At 40.9% G+C, this 21,522-nt stretch overlaps 2 protein-coding genes across 4 annotated transcripts; one reads left to right on the forward strand and one right to left on the reverse strand.

Moving 5' to 3' along the window:
- The first annotated feature begins 1,084 nt into the window (after positions 1 to 1,084).
- Positions 1,085 to 12,733, forward strand: mlec (malectin). Of its 3 annotated transcripts, none has more exons than XM_003445579.5 (6): positions 1,085 to 1,600; positions 2,743 to 2,963; positions 3,438 to 3,616; positions 3,921 to 4,097; positions 7,126 to 7,183; positions 7,294 to 12,733. In XM_003445579.5, exons 2-6 carry the CDS (start codon positions 2,762 to 2,764, stop codon positions 7,536 to 7,538), a joined length of 861 nt encoding a protein of 286 aa, XP_003445627.1. In that variant the 5' UTR covers positions 1,085 to 1,600; positions 2,743 to 2,761; the 3' UTR covers positions 7,539 to 12,733. The 3 variants fall into 3 exon arrangements, with proteins under 3 accessions (XP_003445627.1, XP_005473062.1, XP_005473061.1); XM_005473005.4 differs by lacking the exon at positions 1,085 to 1,600 and adding an exon at positions 1,721 to 1,930; XM_005473004.4 differs by lacking the exon at positions 1,085 to 1,600 and adding an exon at positions 2,053 to 2,354.
- A 5,758-nt stretch (positions 12,734 to 18,491) lies between these two features.
- On the reverse strand, positions 18,492 to 21,515 carry si:ch211-170d8.2 (uncharacterized). Its single transcript, XM_005473008.4, has 3 exons — positions 20,621 to 21,515; positions 19,635 to 19,779; positions 18,492 to 19,498 (listed from the first exon to the last, which is right to left on the reverse strand). Exons 1-3 carry the CDS (start codon positions 21,006 to 21,008, stop codon positions 19,180 to 19,182), a joined length of 852 nt encoding a protein of 283 aa, XP_005473065.1. The 5' UTR covers positions 21,009 to 21,515; the 3' UTR covers positions 18,492 to 19,179.
- Positions 21,516 to 21,522: the final 7 nt, after the last annotated feature.

Below are 21,522 nucleotides of genomic sequence, written 5' to 3' on the forward strand. Positions count from 1 at the left end.
GATGTTTCTGTAACGGTGAGGTTAAAGCTCTGGGGAGGCCAATCCATGACTGATAATGTTCCATTGTGTGTTTTTCTATCTAGACATGCTTTTACTGCATTGACAGTGTTTTGAGGATCACTTTCATGCTAAATAAAAAAAGGAAGGTGTTGCCAATAAGACTCGCTTAAGACCAAAGAGGTAGCTCAAGACTGTTATACTGTACTGGGCATGTCTGTGAGTCTGCTAGCTGGGTATGTTTTGATATTATTGTACAATCATCAAATGTCATCTATGGTTCTAGAAAAAGCATATGACAGGGTACTAAGAGAGGAACTGTGGTACTGCATGAGGAAGTGAGGAGTAGCAGAAAAGTATGTGAGGTTGCTGCAGGACATTTATAAGAACAGTGAGGCAATGGTGAGGTGTGCGGTAGGTGTGACAGAAAGGTTCAAGAAGGGGGTGGGACTACATCAGGGATCAATCAGGGAGCCCCTTCTTGTTTGCAGTGGTGATGGACAGGCTGATAGATGAGGTCAGGCAGCAGTCTTTATGAACTATGATGTTTGCAGACAACATTGGGATCTGTAGTGAGAGGAGGGGACAGGTGCAACAGAGCCTGGAGAACTGGAGGTATGCTCTGGTGTGACAGTGAAGATGCAAGGAGTGGTGGGTGAAGGTGGGTGAGGTTAACTGTGCCTTCTTCATGTTTGAACTTTTATCAGTTTTGTTTTTGAGAATATTAAAATCATATATGGCAAAAGACAAATTACACAGAGAGATGTTTAGCTACTTTAACTGGGCACATGTTTGACAGTTACATGCAAATTAACAATTTTCCATAAAACAAACATACATTTGTTTTTATAATCTCTTTATTAAAATTCACAAGTAAGACTATTCAGAAACTGACCATATTCAGAGTACTCTGACAAAACTATGTGCAGCAACCAACAAAGTTAAAGAACACGTCTGTTTTAATGCTTTGCCTACATTTTCAGTGCAAGATGAAGTTTTCATGCACAAACAACCAAACACTGAGGCGGGCACTGCAACACCCATGACATAACTGCACTATCACGTGCTGCCTCTGGGTTATTTGTCCTTTGGAGAAAAAGATGTAGCCGAGCCCTAAATGCCTGTGAAGCAGCAACAAACCAATGTACTTCGTGGAAACACTATGGCTCTGTAGGCGTGTGCCGCCGTAACACTACTGTCAGTAGTGGTTCAAACAGAGAAACAGCCGCACTAAACTATTTCTTTTTATTACGCTTTATTTTAAGAAGAAAGGATATTTAGCAAGTTAAAACGAAAAAAGGCATTCGTAAAACACCTGTCATCCGTGGCAGTTGGCCGTTGCCATAGCAACTATCTTCATTCATATCTTTCTGGTCAATTCTCAGGTGCCCCGTATTCGCGCAGACGGCTCTCCTGGGTGCGCGTTGCGTTGGACTTTCCCAATTGGCCGAGACCCTACCATACCGGAAAAACAGGGGGCGGTACTTCTTCTTAAAGAACACGTGCTGTATGCTGTATGACTAGATAGTTCAGTTCATTATATTTAAAAGAAACAAAAAATACTGGAAGTGCAGCGTTGAATATTTTTCCTTGTTTTTACAGAGTGAGTAGAGCTGTCAGATTTCTTAACAGCCTTCCCTCGGGCGGTTTTTTCAAAGGGACTGATAGTTAAACTGACGGGCAAAGAAAGCTTTAATCCCAAGCAACTATTGAAAAATACATTAGTTTCATTAGAGTTTAGAAGTTTTAAAATATTTTTATGCCTTATAGTCACTTCCTAAAACTCTTCTGAAGACTCTTCTGCGCTATGTTGCCTTTAAGGCTAAACTCGGGGCATGAAAGCTCAAATCCCTCACTTGACGTGGAAAAAAAGACGCACGACAAGTCTTGCCTGTTTCTATTAAGGGTGCATAATTGTTCCAGCCTTCAAAAAGTAATTTCCTGTTATATTCTTCTAAAAGTGAATTATTAGCTGTGTTCTTTGTGTTTAAACAAAGAATTATGTGATTGGTTTGTGTTATACAAAATGTGTTTGATGGTCCGGGAAACCTTTTAGCGGCGGAGTAATGTGATTGGACGAAGTACTTGTCAGTCATTTGAAGTGTAAGTTAGGTAGTGCTGCTCCGCCCTCTGCAAACTGCCAGCAGCTGCAGCTAGTAGCAGAGCAAATGTTCATTTGGATGCACACATTGAATGAAAGTCAGTGTAGGAGGCTGTAGTCAGCAGCAACTAACAATATCTGTACTAGGTGAAGTTATCACACAGTGTAGATTGTAGGCACACAGCCACACAGGGCAAGCAGAGACACGCGTATACGTTGGCAAAATCCAGGTTGGAGATATTTGTGACAGGAGAAGGTAAGATTTGCCGGGCTCTCATTCACCAAGAATTTCTGGTTAGACAGGTAGGTTAGCTAGCAAGCTAGCCTAGCTAACTAACCAACGTTATTCGCTGCTAATTTCTCATTATCTTTTATTCTTTGGCCTGTGAATACAGAGGTGGTATGTCGTGACTTTGTCACCGTGAAATTACAATAATTGTTTATGACTTGGCTGACATTTTCTGTGTGTATGTGCAAAATGCCACTGCCGGTACTGTTAACGTTAGCATACTGGCTAACTTAAAGATATCATGTTTCATGTCATCAAGACGAGCTTGCTAGCTCCTGACACTGGCTAATCTGGTACAGTTAATGTTACATGCTGCATGCGGGGAAATACCGACGCTGAGTGTCTGTGTGTCCAGGAGCAGGCGGTGTGAGGTAATGCAGCGGGTCACGGCGCAGCTCGTCGCCGGGCTGGTCGCAGCGGTGCTGTCGCTGCTGTCCGAGCAGTCCTGGGCAGATGGTGGGGGCCCCAGCCTCTCTGAACGGGTTATCTGGGCTGTAAATGCCGGGGGCGACGCGCATGTAGATGTGCACGGGATTCACTACAAAAAGGACCCACTAGAAGGGAAAGTTGGTAAAGGTGAGTGAACGTGATTAACTGTTAAGACGCGTGCGTGTCTTCGCTAGGCTTCACCTCTGATGTTCTAGTGAGAGTGACATTGTGAAGGTAGGTGCTCCACGGAGGTAAAATTGGCATTTCCTGCAGAAACCCCTGCGTACTCTAGCTTCCGCAAGTAGCTCCAAACTTATGAGGAGTCAGCATAGAGGGCTACAGCCCCGCCCCACTCAGTATGTAGAGGAAGCAGGTACTGATGTGATCAGCGTGACTGGAGAACAGTTTTTGGTTCCATTTTTGAGCCAAACTTATTGAACCTTAGTGAAAACGCAGCATGGTTGGTTACTTTCTTGACGCACGGTGCTGTTATGTCATCAAATGTGGGGTTTTGCAATGTGCTGCTTTAGTTGACTTGCAGCATATTTCTAGTACTTTTGCTGTTAGACAGATCTTGTCTTCTGATTGCATACCGAGCCTGATGATGTTGTCCGTTTGTAGCGTCTAATTATGGGATGCGTCTGCCAATACTACGGTCCAATCAGGAGGACCAGATTTTGTACCAGACAGAGCGCTACAATGAAGACAGCTTTGGATATGACGTTCCCATTCGTGAAGAAGGAGAGTATATACTGGTTATGAAGTATGCAGAAGTTTACTTTGCTCAGTCACAGCAAAAGGTAAGGCAGTTTTAAAAAGCTGTTCATGGTATGATTTGCTAATTAATAAGAAGTTAGTGAGAATAATGAATAAAGAGGGAGGAAACATTTTTATATATAAACATTTTTTGTTGCATTTAAATTGGTTATGGCCCAGTATATTTCCCAGCTCATGACCACTGTGTGAAAGGAACATGATAACCTCACATTTAATCCACATTTTCTTGTACTTTATGAGTTGTTAATGTTCCCTGCTAAAGGTGTCTGTAAGTGACGGTACAAGAATGATGTGTTAATCATTACTGATTCAGGAATGTTTTTCCAGGTGTTTGATGTTCGTCTAAATGGCCACGTGGTGGTGAAGGACCTGGATATCTTTGATCGAGTAGGACACAGTACTGCTCACGATGAGATCGTGCCCTTCTCTATTAGACGGGGCAAGCTGAGCGTGCAGGGAGAGGTGTCCACTTTCAATGGCAAGCTCACTGTGGAGTTTGTAAAGGTGAGTTCTAATTTGTTGAATTATCTGAGAAATACCTGCTTGGCTATTTTTACACACGGTTTACATATGATTGGTGTATTTGGAAGTCTTTGTCATTTCATGAGCTTAAAACACTTCTTTTAACCCCAACATGTCCAAAAACAATGTAATTCTTATTTTCTATATCTCTAATAGTGTTTTATCATTATAATATGGCAACAAGCAGCTATGTGTAATAGTCAGAGGTTGGGAGACCAGGTAGTACTCACTTTATATTAATATAACTCAAATACAGTTTGATCTAGATATGAACATAACTACTTGTGTGTCATGGGTGCCATTACCTCTGTCACACACAAAGGTTTGCATAATAAACTCCCTTCGTGAAAGTGTCTCTTGATAGCCAGTTGGTGTGTGGGCTGTGAAAGTGACTGATAACCATCCAGTATCATATTGGCCTTTTTAGGGTAGAGTGAACTTGATGTGGCATGTTTTTCTGTGCAAATGTTCCTTCTATTATTTTTAAGGAACTGAAGAAAATAACTGGCATAGCAGATACTGTTTTTGCTGTTTATGGGTGGAGTCACAGAACTTGTTGAAAACTCAAAAGCCTCTGAAGAAAAAGCCTAAAGCCCAGACCCTACCATGCTTCTTTAAAAAAAAGAGAAATTAAATCATGTTTGTTTTGTTTTTTGGGTTGTTGTTGTTTTTTTTGTTTTTTGTTTTTTTTGCCTCCCTGATTTCACTATAACTATACCTGTTAGATTTAATATGAATTGTTATAAATAAGCTAAAAATTAAAGCTAGGTGTACATCACTAGCTTTGATACTTGCAGGTGGTGCATTCAAATTAGTGGTGGAGGAGGAACAGGCTTACTAAGAGTGTGGCACATCTGTGGTTTTCATTCTTTCTGAACAGTCTGTTTTCATGTCACAGATGTAACGTGCTGTTTCACATTAGTTTCTGTGATTTTGAGTTTATTCATTTCTGGATCATCTTGACACATGAGCTTTGGTAAATATCAGGAGAATCACATCAAGATATTATCTGAAGCTGTCCTTTCCAACATTGAGCGCGCAACAGGACTCTCACTCCTAGAAGTGGTTTATTTAGTTTAGGCCAGGATGTTGTCTGAGTAGAGCATGCACGATAGAGGACGCCTGTGAATTCATTGGATGTTTACTTGCATCTATTTTCATATCGACACAGATGGTGAGAGTTTTGTGGGTAATGTCTGTGAACGTTGGGGGTGTCAAAATGGTTGGATTGGTTAACATTGTAACATCTTATTTTCCTTTAACCTCCTAAGACCTGAACTCTTTCATGGCATGCATTTTCAATTTATCTTTGCAATTTGGGCTGATTGGGACCTGATGAATGTAAAAACAAAGAATTACCTGATTATTTTTTTTTTTTTTTTTTTTTTTTTTTTTTTTTTTTTTGTTAAACTTGATTTTTGTTTCTGAGAAAAATGAGATCCACATATGAGGACATTCGTTTTAAATTTCGATAGAACAGTGGGAGTATAATGTCCTCATAAGTGGTTATCAGGCCCTTGTAGAGCAAAATTTAATATTTTGGTCTAGACAATCCAAAATGTGATGTCCACATATGTGGACGCCAGGTCCTAGGAGGTTAAATAATGTAATGTAATGATTCAAAAAAATTAATAATAATTTCATCAGTGCTTGAACCCTGTGTTTTGAGGCATGCCCTCATCACAGCTGACTCACAAACCTTGTTGCCTTCCTTGGTATCATTTATCCCCCATAGTGTCTTTAAGCTTTTCAAACTAATTGTCTTTAGAATAGTTTGTGCATCTTGTACCATATTTTTATATCTTGAATCTTTCATGCTCCTGTTAATAGTGGAATCGATGTTATCAGTGAGGTTCCCAATAAGTGCCTTTGAAATGGTGGTTTACTCAGTAAGAGTCTCATGTGTGAGTGTGTTTTTATTGTTTGTCTTGATGCATTCTCAATCATCCAGGAAAGTAAATCTCCAAAAGTTGAATCTGTTCATCTGAACGTAGCGTTTTGTGGGAGAAACGTTTCGTCACTCATCCAAGTGACTTCTTCAGTCTGTTTTTATTGTTGTTTTTTTTCTTATTTTAATTCTTTGATATGACCTGCTGTTTATTGCTTTATCAGAAGGTAATAATTCTTATTTTGTTAAGTATCTCCTCCAGTGAGAGTGTAGCAGCAGTATTATGTGTTTCCCATTCACATAATCCATCATGTTCGACTTCAGACTTTTGAGATATATGAGCATGAATGAATTAAAATCCCCCCCCCCCCCCCCCCCCCAAAAAAAAAACCCTCAAAGCTTACTTGACCTAATTAAGTAGGACTACTTACACACACATATAAAAATACATAAATCAATAAAAAAAATAAAATGCGCGCATATGCGTGTGACTTCTTATTGACTGCTATCTGCGGTTTTGGAGTGACGTGGCAAAATGACCAAAATTAAGTCATGGGTTGTGTTACTGTACAAATATTCTGTGGTGTTCTCATTTCAAATGTGTTTAACTAGTTTCACTGAATGACTCCAAATGGAAATTGTCTTGTTACCATTTATTTTCACACACATGCATCACAATTATTACACATTTCAGTTTATACTAGTAAATGTTAATCAATGAGCTGCAGCCATAGAAAAAAAATACAGCTTTAGGATTCCTTTTAAAGCTCTGAGGTCTACCGAATGACAGCAGGTAGCCTGTTTGTAGGACATGCGACTGTATGCTAAATTTATAAAGTGGCATACTTGGGAAAGTTTCTGCAGTGACCTCTTTCTTCTTTTTTTTTTTTTTTTTTTTTTGTGGACCACTGGCACTCTTTGCATTTTTCCTGTCTAAAAAGATTTTCTTCCCTGAATCAGTTGAACTCCATTTGGACAGAAAATGTGATTAAATGTACACCACAAACCGAATGGGAAGTCGAGAAACAAACATGGAAACTCAAACAACTAAATGGGAGCTTTGAAAGTATATGTGGATACACGTTTTGGTTACATTTGACTCTGTTGAATCTGCTGTTTCAGGGTTATTATGACAACCCCAAGATCTGCGCTCTCTACGTGATGAAGGGGACATTAGAAGGTGAGTCCGGAGATTGTTCAGCACTTTACAGTGAAGTGTGTTGAATAAAGCATTTTGAGTTTCTGGGACCAGCGAGCTCTACCTGACTTTTGTTCTACATCTTTTAACAGATGTACCAAAGCTTCAACCTCACCCTGGCTTAGAGAAGCCTGAGGACGATGACGACGACGACGATGAGGGTGAAGTAGGCGAGGAAGGTGGGAAGAAAAAGCCCCCAAAAGGTACCCATCACAGGGTCCAGTCAGGCCCCCGAACACCAAACCCATACGCAGCTGACAACAGCAGCCTAATGTTTCCCATCCTTGTTGCGTTTGGGGTATTCATCCCAACACTGTTCTGCCTCTGCCGGCTGTGAGCTAAAACTATCGGCGGAGGAGACATCAGGTGGATGAGATGGACACGGGACTGTGAAGAAAGGGAGGGGGAGAATGAGGGGGGGAGGGGGTCATGGTGGTAACAGCAGCACAGGTAAAACATACACACAGGAGAGGGCTGGACAAGGAAGTACACAAAGAAGACAATAACACTTGGAAGACCCACTGCAAAACGAAGCAGATGCTGTAAGAATGGGGAAAGAAAAGGAGATGTGGGAAGTGTATGCTGTGCGCTTCTCTGTGAATGTGTTTGCATCCACCTCTGCTGACCTTTTTGAACAGTGTTAGCCATTTCCACACCAGTCCTTCAAGGTCTGGGGAAAAAAAAAACAAAAAAACAACATTTTGGCATTAAAAAGATGCTCAGGAGTGATTGGTCCGGGACGGTTTTTGTAAACTAAAAAGCATTGCTTTGTATGGGGTGTAACAAGAATGCACTCCTGCTCAGCATCTGGCCAGACATGTTATCTTCAAATTGGAAATGGTACTGCTGAGAATTTGATTAAATAGAACTAACTAGAAATCAAAAGTCACGGTTAATGGAAATGCAGTTGTCATCTGAGAGACAAGTGCAGAGATGGAAATTTTTGTATCTTTCTGTTCTAGTTGGTCCTTTTTGTTGATGTGCCATCTTCTACCTGCCATGTTGAAATATCTGAAAGTCCTTTGCAAACCAGTGGGCTCACTTGCTGTCTAAGTCGCCTTGCCTTTACATAAATGTAGGTCGGGTTTCAGAAATGCGTCTGTGTGCAGTGATGAACATCTTTGGTATTGTTCCACCAAATACTAAATCAGGGCCATCAAAAAGTGTCCTCATCTGTGATCACAAATTACAAGACCCTATTGGATTTTGTTTGTTGGTTTTTGTTTTTTTGTTTTTTTTCATCCCGAGGATGGGTTTATTTTACAAGTTGCACATCAAATCTTTAAACAAAGCCATTTCCTTCAGTAAAAGACGCCATATTCATATTTAGTGAGAGGCAAAGTTCATGCTGTGAAAAGCTTCATTGAGTCAGTTACATCGCTGTATTTTCTGTGACATCTGCCTTTTTTTTTTTTTTTCCCTGTTCATTCACTAGTGCGTGTCTTTCTTTTTGTTTCACCTAAGAATGTCATTTTTATTTTTATCAGAAAACTTCAAACATGGTGGCCTGTTTTTTTTGTTTTGTTTTTTTGTTTTTTTTTTTTTTTTCTGTTTGTTTGTTTTTTTTATTTGAATTTTATATCTTGTCTAAAATGTGTTTTAAAACAAATGTGAGTAGTTGACTCTGCAATGTTAAACCATCAGAACAGTTTAGGACTTCTTAATATTAGGATTGTAAATGATTAAAACCCCCCTGACCTCGATACACTTGTCATATTCTCCAAGTCACTCTTTGTATATCAGATGTTTGTCCTCTGAGAGGTGAGAAAGCACAACAATAATATAAGTTCAAAAAAAATCAACTGTGTACCAGATGTTATATGTGAACCTTTATTCAATTCTTCTCTTAGCTTTTTCCATTCTGTTGTCGTCAAACGTTTCAGTGTTGCCTGTACCTTTTTGTGTAGTTACATTGTGAATTTCCTGTGGGGTCATGTTTCGGTCTTTTGAGTTGATCAAATTGGGGACAAATGAAATCTATGAGCCTTCCCCCTCCGCCTCACACACCCCTGCATATCCATGTTGTCGGCGTCCGCTTTGACTTTGGTCACAGCTTTTGGACAAAAATGTTCTTGGCTTTCCACGCAGACTGAAAAGAGGCTTTGTTTTTTGGTTTTGGTGGCGTTGTTGTGAAGTCTCCTGTTAATGTATCTAGTTACTTACCTTAAGTGCTTAGCTCTACTCTGAGGATGATTTTGTAACTTTGCCTGTTTCACTAATGCGTCTTAAGTACCCACCACCACCACCCAATCCTCCTCTTCCCTCTCTGACTAGTATTGCTGTTGCCATAGGCAGTACTTGAAAAGTGATTAATAATTCAGGTGTCGTGGATGCTTCCTCAGTCCTCCTCCTCATTGTGATTGATGGTGGTTTAAAAATTTGGTACCAGAAAATATTTAGCCAGTTTATGGTAGTTGTGTGGTTTTTGGTTTGTTTTTTTGTTTCTTTTAAATGTTGTAAACTCTTATTTCATACAGACTGGTGAGAAATGAAAGAACAAACCAACAGTGTTTCAGTGTGCCTTGGCACTGATTCTCAAAGTTTCCAGATCATAAGTGTGTCACGAAGGAAACTGACTGGTGTCTTATGTGGGAGCTTTAGCATGTTCAGGTTGTTTTAGCGTGAAGTTTACTTGTATTTTCACTTTATTTTTGGTTGGGTTAAGGCAGCCAAACGTGGTAGAATTTCCTAAGTGGTTAATTGTAATTATCTTCAGAATTTTGCTGGTGATGCCAAAATGTCTTGACTGAGTCTCAGCATGTTTTTTAATTGGGAGTGAAACTAAACTTGGAACCTCTTTCAAGTCACTCCCATCGGGTTTGAAGGTTTTTTGTTTGTTTTTTTTTTGTGTTTTTTGTTTGTTTCTTGTAGGACAAAGATGATCATTTGATTCCGCTGACCTTTGCCTTTATTGTGGCACTTAGGCTCGCTTGATGACACAGACATCAAGAATGCGTAGTCATTCCTTCCATCTGTCTGTGCATTTTCTGCCACTTATCTAGGTCCCAGGACAGCTCCTTAAGCAGAGATCTCTCTCCCCAGCCACCTTCTTTACCTTCAAGTGTTCCTAAGACAGCTGAGAGACACGAATCTCTCCAGCGTGTCCGGGGTCTACTCCAGCCTAGTCTCAGTTGGACGTAACCGAAACACCTCATCCAGGAGCTCAGATCAGGCCCAAGTCAGATGCCTGATTGAGCTCAACTGGCTCATTTTGTTGCAGAGATCCAGCAGCTCTGCTGACCCGAATAGCCATCCAGTCTTTAAGGCAGAACCTAGACACCCTTCAGAGGAACCTCTTTTCCACCGCTTGTATGTGATCCATCATTGTTTTGGTTGCTATTTAGAGCTCATGGCCATAGGTGATCCACAGGTAATTCAACAGCTTCGCTTTCACATTCAGCTCCCTCTTCACCATGACGGAGCACTGGAGCATACACCTGCTCCTTCCTTCTGTCTCACAAACAAGACCTGGAGATACTCAACCTCCTCCACTTGGGGCAGCAACTTGCTCCCAGCCTGACGTGGACACGCCACCCTTGTCATGTGCAAGCTTGCGTCCATCGCTCAAAGGAGCCATCAAGAAATTTTTATAATTCTTTATTATAAATAGTGTACTATTTATAATATAGTGTACTATTTGCATGGTTTAAAAAAAAAAAAAAAAAAAAAAAAAAAAAAAAGGGGGGGGCACACAGATGTCCTCTTGGAGCCTTGCGCTCACCCCTTGCAGGGAAAATGTAACACCAGCTTCAGGGGGCCAAGTGGACCCAAGCCATCCCATCAAAATGCCTCTCATAGCACAGCAGAAAATAAGGTCTCCTCGCTGCAGTCGTCAAGTGTGTGACTGATTTTGTTTTGGGTCGTTTTTTTTTTGTTTTTTTTGTTTTGTTTTTGTTTTTTTCTTTCTTTCATTTGTCACCAATCTGTATAAGCGCCTTTCTTTCCTCTGAAAAGATGCAAAACGTTCATTTAATCCAGCGCCAAAGTCACCATATTCTGCTCCTCTGCAAGTCTACACAGTCGCGTTTGTATATAAGGTACAAGATCACACTTTTTATCGTGTGACGGCAATGTTTTGGGTTTTGTTAATTTGGGGTTATAGGTGAGGGTTTGTTTTCGATCTTGTCTTTTTTTTGTTTCTTATGAAGATGACTTTGTGGCCTTTCTTCTAGGGAGAAATGGTTATTGGTACAGAGTATGAAAATTCTAACAGGCAGCCAGGTGAGCTGTCTGTCAAACAAATGAGATTATCTCTGAATATATGGGATCTTCCATTGCGTTAGGTGTAATTTAAATCGGAGCGGGGCTGACCTGGAGATATTTTATAATACGCTTGGATTTGTTTGAATTTTTTTTCCTCAGGATTTGTTTTAGTTTGACTTTTTAAAACGTGATATATTATTGGTGTGACATTTTGCACTGCCTCATGTATTTTAAAATGTCATTTGTGTGTATGTATGTGTGCGTGCATGTGTCTTTGTTGCCTTGAATTGTTAAATACAAATGCGCTTTACCATCATTCGCCTTGAGGTGGCTCTTTTGTTGGCTTATGTCAAAACAGCCTTTTATTTTATTTTTTCTTCCTTCTCTGTACAAAAAACTTTTCAGGGCTAGATTTTCATTCCACAGGAAGGACTCTTTTTAGGAGAACAGGATGCATGTCAGAAGAATTACGATGTACATCAAGTCTGTTCTTAACCCCAACTCAAAAACCCTTTCAAAAGCCACAAAAAAAAAAGTTTTGCAGGAAAAGTGTAATAAACATATACCCACAACTTATTTCAAGCAGTCTCCTCACATCCTTCTTTCCAGACCTTTTGTTGTTGGTCTCGTAGTTAAACTACCGCAGTGGAATGAAGATCTGCTCTGCTTTTTTTTTTTTCCCCACATGAGAACCAAAGAATTTCAGTCATTCCATCCAAATTGTTCATCACAGTCCTAACATGGTGCAAAATAATTACCTCTCATCCTTTTTTTCACCTGGGAAACGTTCTAAATCAAACTAACATGTCATTTCATGTCTTGTCATCGCATTTATTGAGGCGATGCCATAATACTCTATCTTCTTTTCAAACAAAAGATATCATTGTAAAAGAGTTGTTTGAATTGCTCTGTAATTATTGTAAAATTGTTTTTTTTATTTTTGTTTGTTTTGGCATGTTGTTTTCTTTTTTTTTTTTTCCTTTTTTTTTTTTCTTTTTTTTTTTAAATAACTAAACGTGAGATCAATTTAAACTGAAACAAATTTGAACAGCAGAACATCAGCCAACTTGCCCATTGTCCAGGCAGCAGCCCATTAAATTTGAACAGCCGGGTCTGCTGCCGTGAATGTGTATGTGTGAGACCTGGAGTGTGCAAGTTGTACCTTATACGCACGTGTTTGGTAAATAATTGCTCTTCTGAGGGATGTAAGCAACAGCAGGTGGACTGAGATACTGTATGCGAGACCCCTGATCTTCTGCCTCAGATATGGCATATATGGGAACTGCTGATAAATGCTGTCTTTTTAATAAATGTGCTATTTTATCAGAATGTGTTGTTGCTGTTCTTCCACCTCCACCACCCAGGAGTTACCACCTACAATTATTCCAGGTCATTTGATATTTGAAAGTAGTGCTCTGGTTAATTGAATTTCTTTTAGGCCAAGTACTTTGGAATTAAAAAGCAATGTATTAAAAAGTGTGACTTAGTGTAGTGTACAAAAGTCTTGAGCCACCCCTCATTTCTTTCTTTTCTTCCAAGGAGCCAGAGCTGTATTTAAGTGGTCTTGTCTGCTCTTTTTTTTTTTTTTTTTTTTTTTTTTTGGCTCGGCTCGGCTCATTTTCATTGCAGTCCTTGCTCCTCCCTCACTCTCAGACGAACTTATTCCGTTATGTTACCAATCACTTGAGCATAAAAGATGCGCAACTCAAGGAATAAACCAATGTTGCCGACACATAACAGACAACTTGGCAAAACATAAAATAGCATTTAATCATTTTACTGCTAGTAGCCTGTTGCAAAAACACATCTGTTCCTGTTTCTTTAGCCAAATCTATGAAAAATGCCAAAGATAAGTTTGACACATAAAATGGTGTTTTTACTCTAACAAGGAGACTCCCATGGAGCTGTTAGTCGAAAACTTTGTATATCTCTGCACAGCGAAAGCCTAAAGAAATATATCTACACCGGATGAACAGTTTGCGAAAGTAATTTATGTAATCCAATGAGGTCTTTATTGAAAAATCCAGCAAAGATCTGACACTGAGACGTGCATGTGGACAGAAGTCATGCTTAATCAATCAATCAATCAATCAATCAATCTTTATTTATAAAGCACTTTTCATACAAAACAAACTGTAGCACAAAGTGCTTTACATGGTTAAAAGCAACCCACCCCACCCTCCCACTCATTCCCCGCACTGTCATTAACAGAAGCAGTCATGATACACACATCCCCCCCCCACACACACACACACACACACACACACACATACACACACACACACACACCTAAAGAGTAAAATTGGGCTGGGTACGCATTAGCCAAGTGAGGAAACACTATCACAGGGAGCCGTCTGCACCGGGAGCCGGTCACAGACCGCAGCCTCCAGGTTGGGCACACAGCAGGAGGGAGGCAAAGAAGCCCCCCAGCCAGGCTCAGAGGACCCACAGAGCCCCAGCAGCCACGGTCAATCACAGCCCCGGTGCAGAGAGCCCCCTCCGAGGAAACACTGGAGATATGACCTAATAAGAATATAAACAGGATAAAAAGATAAAATAAATAAGAGTGGGATATAATATAAATATAAGTATAAACAGAGTAAGAAGATAAAAAATGAATAAGAATACAATCAATAGGTATTAGGTAAAACTAAATTAATAATATAAATAGAACAACAGGATAGAATAAATAAGCATTAAATAAATAAGCGTTAGTTAAAAGCTAAATTAAAAAGGTGGGTCTTGAGCCTGTTTTTAAAAACATGTACGTTCTCTGCGGCCCTGAGCTCCTCCGGCAGGCTGTTCCACAGTCGAGGACCATACCACTGAAAAGCTGCCTCTCCGTGAGTATGTGTCCTGACTTTAGGGACAATCAAAAGGCCAGTACCAGAGGACCTCAGGGTCCGCGAGGTTTCATATGGTAAAAGCAGATCTGAAAGATAAGAAGGCGCAAGACCATTAAGACATTTAAAAACCAGTAAAAGAACTTTAAAATCGATCCTGAAACACACGGGGAGCCAATGCAGCGATTGTAAAACCGGTGTAATGTGGGCCCGCCCTCTGGTCTTCGTCAGCACACGAGCTGCAGAGTTTTGCAAAAGTTGCAAAGGTGAAATATTCTTTTTGGGGAGACCAGAGAGCAGGGCATTACAGTAATCAATGCGACTGGTAATAAAAGCATGCATCAGCATCTCCGTGTTGGCCCGAGAGAGAATAGGGCGGACTCTGGCTATATTTTTTAGATGATAAAATCCAGTTTTGGTTACATGTTTAATATGTGGGATAAAACCAAGCTCAGAGTCAAGAATAACACCCAGGTTTTTCACTTGTAGTGAAGGACATAGTGAAAATGCCTGTAATTTAGACAAGAGTTTCTCTCTCTGAGCCTCAGGACCGATGATTAAAACTTCAGTTTTGTCCTGGTTAAGCTGTAAAAAGTTTTCTGCCATCCAAGATTTTATATCTAGAATACAGTTAAAAAGGGCATCCATTGGTCTGGTGTCATCAGGAGACATGGAGATGTACAGCTGAGTATCATCAGCGTAACTGTGGAAGTTCACTCCATGCTTCCTGATGACACCGCCAAGAGGGAGCATATACAAATTAAAAAGTACAGGGCCTAAAACCGACCCTTGAGGCACACCACATGTCATTTTATGGATCTTAGAGGAGCATGTATCCATACTCACCATAAAAGTTCTGTCTGAGAGATAGGAAGTGAACCAGTTGTGTACAGCACCAGAGAGGCCCACCATGTGTTTCAGTCTGTTTAAAAGAATAGCGTGGTCTACTGTATCAAAGGCTGCGCTTAGATCCAGTAGCACCAGGACTGAGAGCTTTTGGGCGTCCCAGTTACATCTAAGATCATTTAAAACCTTTAGGAGAGCGGTCTCTGTGCTGTGGTTCACCCTAAATCCAGACTGAAATATTTCTAGGATCTGTTTATCATTCAGAAAATCATTAATCTGAATAAAAACAAGTTTTTCTAAAATTTTACTTAAAAATGGTAAGTTGGATAAAGGTCTGTAGTTATTAAAATTATTGCAATCCAAATTGCTCTTCTTCAGAAGGGGCCTCACCACCGCCGTTTTAAAGGCAGCAGGGAAGACACGCAACTGAAAAGAGCAATTCATCATGTATAAAAGCTCCGCTTCAAAAAATCCATAAAGTGTTTTAAAAAGTGGAGAGGGGATTGGATCTAAAAGACATGTGGTGGGTCTCACTGTGGAGAAAACTTTCTTAAGATTCTCAGCATTAACCAGGACAAAGCTGTCCAGTGTCTCCTCAGGTACAGTCGAGCCCTCAGATGTGTTTAAAATCATATCACGAGAAGATAAAATATCACATCTGATGGTGTTGATTTTTCCCCTGAAGTGGTCTGCAAACTGCTCAGAGAGTGAGTCTGTGGGGGTTCTTTGGGAGCTGTTAAAATCAGGGTTAAATAAGTGATCTATGGTGGAGAAGAGGACCTTGGGATTATTTTTGTTATTACTGATTATTTTGGCGAAGTATGAATTTCTTGAATTCCTGAGTGTATTATTGTAAATTTTAAGTTGCTCGCAAAGTATTTGATAGTTGATTTCATTTTTATTTTTCCTCCATTTCCTTTCTGCTGCCCTGCAATTTCTTTTGAGTTTTTTGACTTCTTCCTTTCTCCAGGGTGATACACGTTTTACGTTAATCTTTTTGGTGGTGAGTGGAGCAACGGAGTCAAGGCTTTTCTTCAGTTTGAGGTTAAAATGATTAAAAATAAAATCACAGGGTGCAGGTAGAATCACAGGGGGGCATTCGTCTAAAACCCTGGTAAAATTTGCAGCCACTTCAGAGGTTAGATAGCGCCTCCTCACAGTTCGCACCGAGGTCTCCCGCTGAATAAAACCAGTGATGTTAAAAAACACACAGTAGTGGTCAGAGACAGCCAAGTCAACAACAGAGGACACACTGGTGGACAGCCCATGGGTGATGACCAGGTCCAGAGTGTGTCCTCTGTTGTGAGTCGGCTGCGTGACGTGCTGGGTAAAATCCATTAAATGAAGAATGTTTAAGAATTCTTTTGATGCAGGGTCAGAAGGATTATCTATGTGCAGATTAAAATCACCGGTTAGAATTATCATGTTATATTTTGCATGTATGTTTGTTAAAAATTCTGAGAATTCCTTGATAAAAGCAGCACTGTCTTTAGGTGGTCTATAAATTGTGACAGATAAAACTGGAGGGCTGCTAAAAACAATAGCGTGGAATTCGAAAGTGGTAAAATGATCAAATAAAATTTGTTTGGTGGTGAGTGTGTTGTTGGTTAAAGATGCAGTCCCACCACCTCTCTTACCACTTCTAAAGGAAAAAGAGAAATTAAAATTTGGTGGGGAGGCCTCAGTGAGAACAACTGGTGCATCCGAACCCAGCCATGTTTCAGTTAAAAATAAACAATCAAGTTTATTATCTAAAATTAAATCATTAATAATAAAAGACTTGTTCGACAGAGAGCGGACATTTAAAAGTGCCATACTAATTGAGACTGGTGGATTTTTGACAGTAGAGTTCAATGAAGTCTGAGATTTTTGAAGAGGCCGGAGGTTATTAATGTTTTTGGAGTTACTGGATTTATGATAATTGTGTTGCTCTCTGTTTGTGATTATGACGGGTATTGTGTTGACTGTGGGAGAGAGAGGTCCGAGTCCAGAGTTTTGTGTATTACTGTTAAAAGTGGAACAAATGTAGGAGCTGGGACCAGGGGGACATCAGTCAGTGGAGGACAGATCAGCGGGTAGTGTCGGTTTGGGGTAATGACAGGGCCATGTGCGGGAGTGCTGTACGCCAAATACCAAATTGGCGGACAGCAAACGGCGTCCCCAGGCGTTGAGGTGGAGTCTCAACGCCTGAGGAGAAAAGACTAATCTGTGCTGAATGACACAAGAACTGGACTGAACATCAGTCTCAACAGATCTTATGGAGTGATTAAGCCAATTTGTACAGAGGTACAACTGTGAGTGTGGACAGCCATCTGTGAGACAGAGCGTTGGCGATCTTTCCAAAACTATTATGAACACAAATTTCATTAAAGGTTTAGATCCAAGTTGGAAGTGGTTTCCTTTCCAACCAGATGCTACGACCCCAAACACACTGTAAATGTTTACGAATAAAAGTGATCATACCAAATATTGACTTTGTCTAATCTCTGTTTTTGCCTTAAACATTTAGTTTCCATGTTTGTCTGCATGGTTCAATCATTCACAGCACCTATTTCCCATTTTCTTAACAACATATAAAGAAATGAGAGATGGCTCATGAATGAATAGCTTCCAATACATTGGCTTGGCTTGGTAATTATTATCCACCGATCACACGTGTGTGTGTGTGTCATGGCTTGTAAAAATCCAGTACAAGCCAGGCTCTACCTTAAACCTCTTACCTTAAAAGTGCCCGTGTCATGTGACGCTTTGCATAAATAACACAATAACATACATTATTCATTTTTTTAATTACCTCACAAATGGATAATTGTCTCTCAGATGATGGTGGCTACTCACTGCCTGAACCCTTTGGCCAGATTATTGTTATTCAGATTAAGGCTAGCAGCTTTCAAATAGCTTTGAGTGCCTCACCCCCCACTGGCAAACTGAGTCAGAGGGTGAGTGTGTGTGTGTGTTTAATGATACAAATCCTTAAAATAGTCTAAAGGCTAAAAACTGAAAAAGCCTGAAACCAAATCCCTCCACAGAGGCTGAAAACACACACTCCACACCACATCAGGAACACATGGATCTGATTTTGTGTCATATTCCTTCAGTTTGATATATATTTGGCAATAAGATGCATGTATCTCACAATGGTAAAGAATTGTTCCAAAAAAAAATAACAATTTTGAATCCAGAAACAAAAAAGAATTGTTTCCAAGTCAGGCCACCTCAGGACTGCCTGGTTTTTTTAGCTGGGCTTTCATTTATTATTGTTTGTTTGTCCTTTGGGTGTATACATTTTTTCATTATTAAACGCTTATTGAATGGCAGCAGCATTGTGGCATCTTATACCTTATGTTCCTTGGTGCCATAAATTTAAGGACGGTAACACAGATGAACAAAGTCAATACTTTCGTCTAAAGAATTTTATTAATAGCTGATTTATTGTGTAGCCAATAAGTTATTTTATGGTTGGTCCAACCACATGAGCAAAGCACAGAAACAGAAATGTACAATAAGTCCTTTTTTCCCCTCCTTCAGAAGTCATATTTTGAGTAAACAAATGAAAAATTTTTAAAAAGTGAACGATGATAATCATCAGTTTCTGAAGGATGATAGAAAACTGTTACAGAGTCCGAGCGTCTAACTGTACTTCCTCACAAATGAACAGAATAATCGCAGCTCAGTTCAGCATGGTCGAAGCACATGTGCAAGCCCTTTGTTTGTCCAGGTGTTGTTTTTTCTTCTTTTTCCCACCAACTGTGAAAACTTCTTTAAATAGAAGCACGAGGCAGATTAATGCGTAGCTAAAGGAGGACAGCAGCTGAACAAAGCAGACTGAGGAGGCCGCATGTTTTGTCATGAACCACTGCTGGACCGAGTCTCATAACCACAAAATTGCACAATAAACTTACAGTATGTCATATTTACAATTTACATATTTACACATATATATAGATAGATAGATAGATAGTTTGCAAAAGATTTAGCCTATAAATTAATCATTTTGACATTGAAGTGCATCCTTTTCAGTTTTGTTTGTCGTCAGCTGGTATTGGCAATAGACCGTGCAAAAACAGTCAGGTATGATTGTTAACCTCATCCAAAATAAAGAGCCATGAAAGGTGTGTGCGTGAAGTCAACACCACCATCTCTACATGACACCTCAGTTCCATCCTGACTGCAACCCAGGACCAAGCCCAGATCCAGAAGAGGAGTCCCCAACATGTTGTCCTCCGAATCTTTTACAAAGGGCTTTTCACCCGGCGGATCTCCACCGGACAAAAACACCGCCCGCCAGATGTTTGTCAGGCTGGGGCCTCGCCTTCGACCACCCATGACCTCCTGTGCGCTGTGGAAAAGAAACAGCAGGTCCACTCTCAATTCCACGGTGTGACCCTGTGACCCCAGAGTGTACCTAAAGGTGGCAAGAGACAGTGTCACAATCAGGCCAGCCATTCCCAGAGCCCATCAGTCAAATGATATTACTGTGTCTTGAATAAGACTGTGTGGAAAAACACCAAAAGTACATTTCTTGAGTTTTGAGCCTGTACCTTGTAGGAAGCTTGTGCTTCTCCATGGATGGAAGCACAGGGCGGATGTCCAGATGTTGCGGGTTGGAAAGTTGAAGGTGAAGCTCGGCTCTTGTAACCGTTAATGATAAGATCTCCCCGGTGAGGACAAACTCCACACCTGTATCTGGTGAGGCGGAGAAGAGGCGGTTAAGAGTCTGCCAGAGTCACGGTACAGCATTTCATGTCACAGAGAAGCACATTCACTCATGTCAGGCTTCGCCGCAGAGGTGATGTTTTCACTCCTAATTCCTTGTTAATGAGCCAGCAGGATGTCTCAACAATTCTTGAAGGGAACATTAAGCCAGCTAAGACTCATTTGTGTGCAGATAACACAGTCCTCCCTACAGCTGCATTATTCAAGTCATTATCCACCCCCAAACTGCCTTTCTGTCTTCACTTCACCTCTGCTGAAAAATGATATTTTCCAGAGGAAAAGCCAGAAAGCCTACTCTGTGTGTGGCTGCTTCGTGTTTCTTTTGCTTAATTTTCTGCTAAATTAGGCACCAATTCATCCCTGTAATTTATTCACTTAGTTCATTGCTCATTAGACCCATTCAGAATGGTTTACTGAACAAAGTTTCTCTTATCTCCTGATTAATATGCAGCACAACTTTTTTTAAAACTCTGGGAATATTAATATTCTTAATATAGCAGGTAAGCTCAAGAACTATGAGAAGAAGCTGTATGGAGCCGTTATAGCTGATGTTTACAGATGTGAAGAGCCCGTTCCCGTGGTTACCACACAGATAGTTTTATGTATTGAACTAAACTCCATTTTGGAGGATTAACCACAGGGATGATCGTCGATTTTAGTTGGGTTTTCTGTTTGTTTGGGGAATTTTTAGAAATGCGCTCTCCCACTAGGATCAACCCAGCTCAACACATCTGACCTCCACAGTACGAGCATAAAGTTAAAGTGAAAAGTTAAAGTTTCTTTTGCCTGGGTGTATTCTCCCCCCCCTTACCTCCTTTCATGCGACCTTGAATCCCTTTCAGCCTCCTGCAGTTTACTCCTTCTTGACAGCAGCGGTAGACGCGCCGGACGAAGCTGAACAGAGGCTTTCCTGGAAAAACCAACCCACGTGAAGCTCTAGAGGAAAAGTGCCGCATGCGAATCTCTAAACGCGTCCCGCTATCTACGGGAGCTTCTTGCGTGTTCTCCAGCCAAGGTGCTTCCAGTTCCGCGCACCGGTCCGCGGTGCTCCGCAGCCACCGGCCCGTGCGTAAAGTCGCTTCGTGTGGCTCCCGTGACAAAAGCTCCGATGTGCCCACCGCGCGCCCAAACACTCCACAGCAGCTCAGCGTCATTAAAATGAAAAGTGATGTAATCCGCGTGCAGTTTGAAGAGGCCATAGTGAAATCCAGAATTCCGGCCAGTGCTGTTCCAGCGACGAGGAGCGGCCACTTCCTTCTCTGATGCCAACTCTCCAAAGCCCTGCGGCCAGTTTGGACTCCTCGCTATTATACCCCACTGACAATGGGGGGACAACACATCACTTAGAATTTGAATCCTGGCCCTCCTCACAGTCCCTGCCCCTCTTTTTGTCCGTGCCTAGCCCACCCATTTGACCCCCGCTGCCTTTTATTCAATGCGCCTGCATAATGAGGCGCCCCCAGAGCGCCGAGCAAGCCCATTCACATTCAGCTACTTAGCTAATTGCCCTAATTACTCTATAGCTGGATGGTCGAGAACGACCTTACCCAGAACACGTATAGGGGAGGATATTCTTAGAGAGCATAAGTATGAACATCTTACAGGCATGCGTTTGGCATTCCAGACCGCTTTGCACGCACCTGTTCGTGGTCGTTTGAACGGAGGCATTAACCATGAGGCAGAAAAAAAAATCGGCCCCACTCTGAAGTCATA

This window comes from Oreochromis niloticus, linkage group LG12 (assembly GCF_001858045.2).
Source record: "Oreochromis niloticus isolate F11D_XX linkage group LG12, O_niloticus_UMD_NMBU, whole genome shotgun sequence".
In the NCBI taxonomy this organism is placed as follows: Eukaryota; Metazoa; Chordata; class Actinopteri; order Cichliformes; family Cichlidae; genus Oreochromis; species Oreochromis niloticus.

Excerpts from the sequence above, each read along its gene's own strand:
- mlec (XM_003445579.5), top strand. The coding sequence starts at position 2,762 with ATGCAGCGGGTCACGGCGCAGCTCGTCGCCGGGCTGGTCGCAGCGGTG. Across the intron at positions 2,964-3,437 it reads AGAAGGGAAAGTTGGTAAAG|CGTCTAATTATGGGATGCGT; the intron begins GTGAGTGAACGT and ends GTCCGTTTGTAG. Across the intron at positions 3,617-3,920 it reads TTGCTCAGTCACAGCAAAAG|GTGTTTGATGTTCGTCTAAA; the intron begins GTAAGGCAGTTT and ends ATGTTTTTCCAG.
- si:ch211-170d8.2 (XM_005473008.4), bottom strand. The coding sequence starts at position 21,008 with ATGGCCTCTTCAAACTGCACGCGGATTACATCACTTTTCATTTTAATG. Across the intron at positions 19,780-20,620 it reads TCAAGGTCGCATGAAAGGAG|ATACAGGTGTGGAGTTTGTC; the intron begins GTAAGGGGGGGG and ends CCGCCTCACCAG. Across the intron at positions 19,499-19,634 it reads AAGCACAAGCTTCCTACAAG|GTACACTCTGGGGTCACAGG; the intron begins GTACAGGCTCAA and ends TGCCACCTTTAG.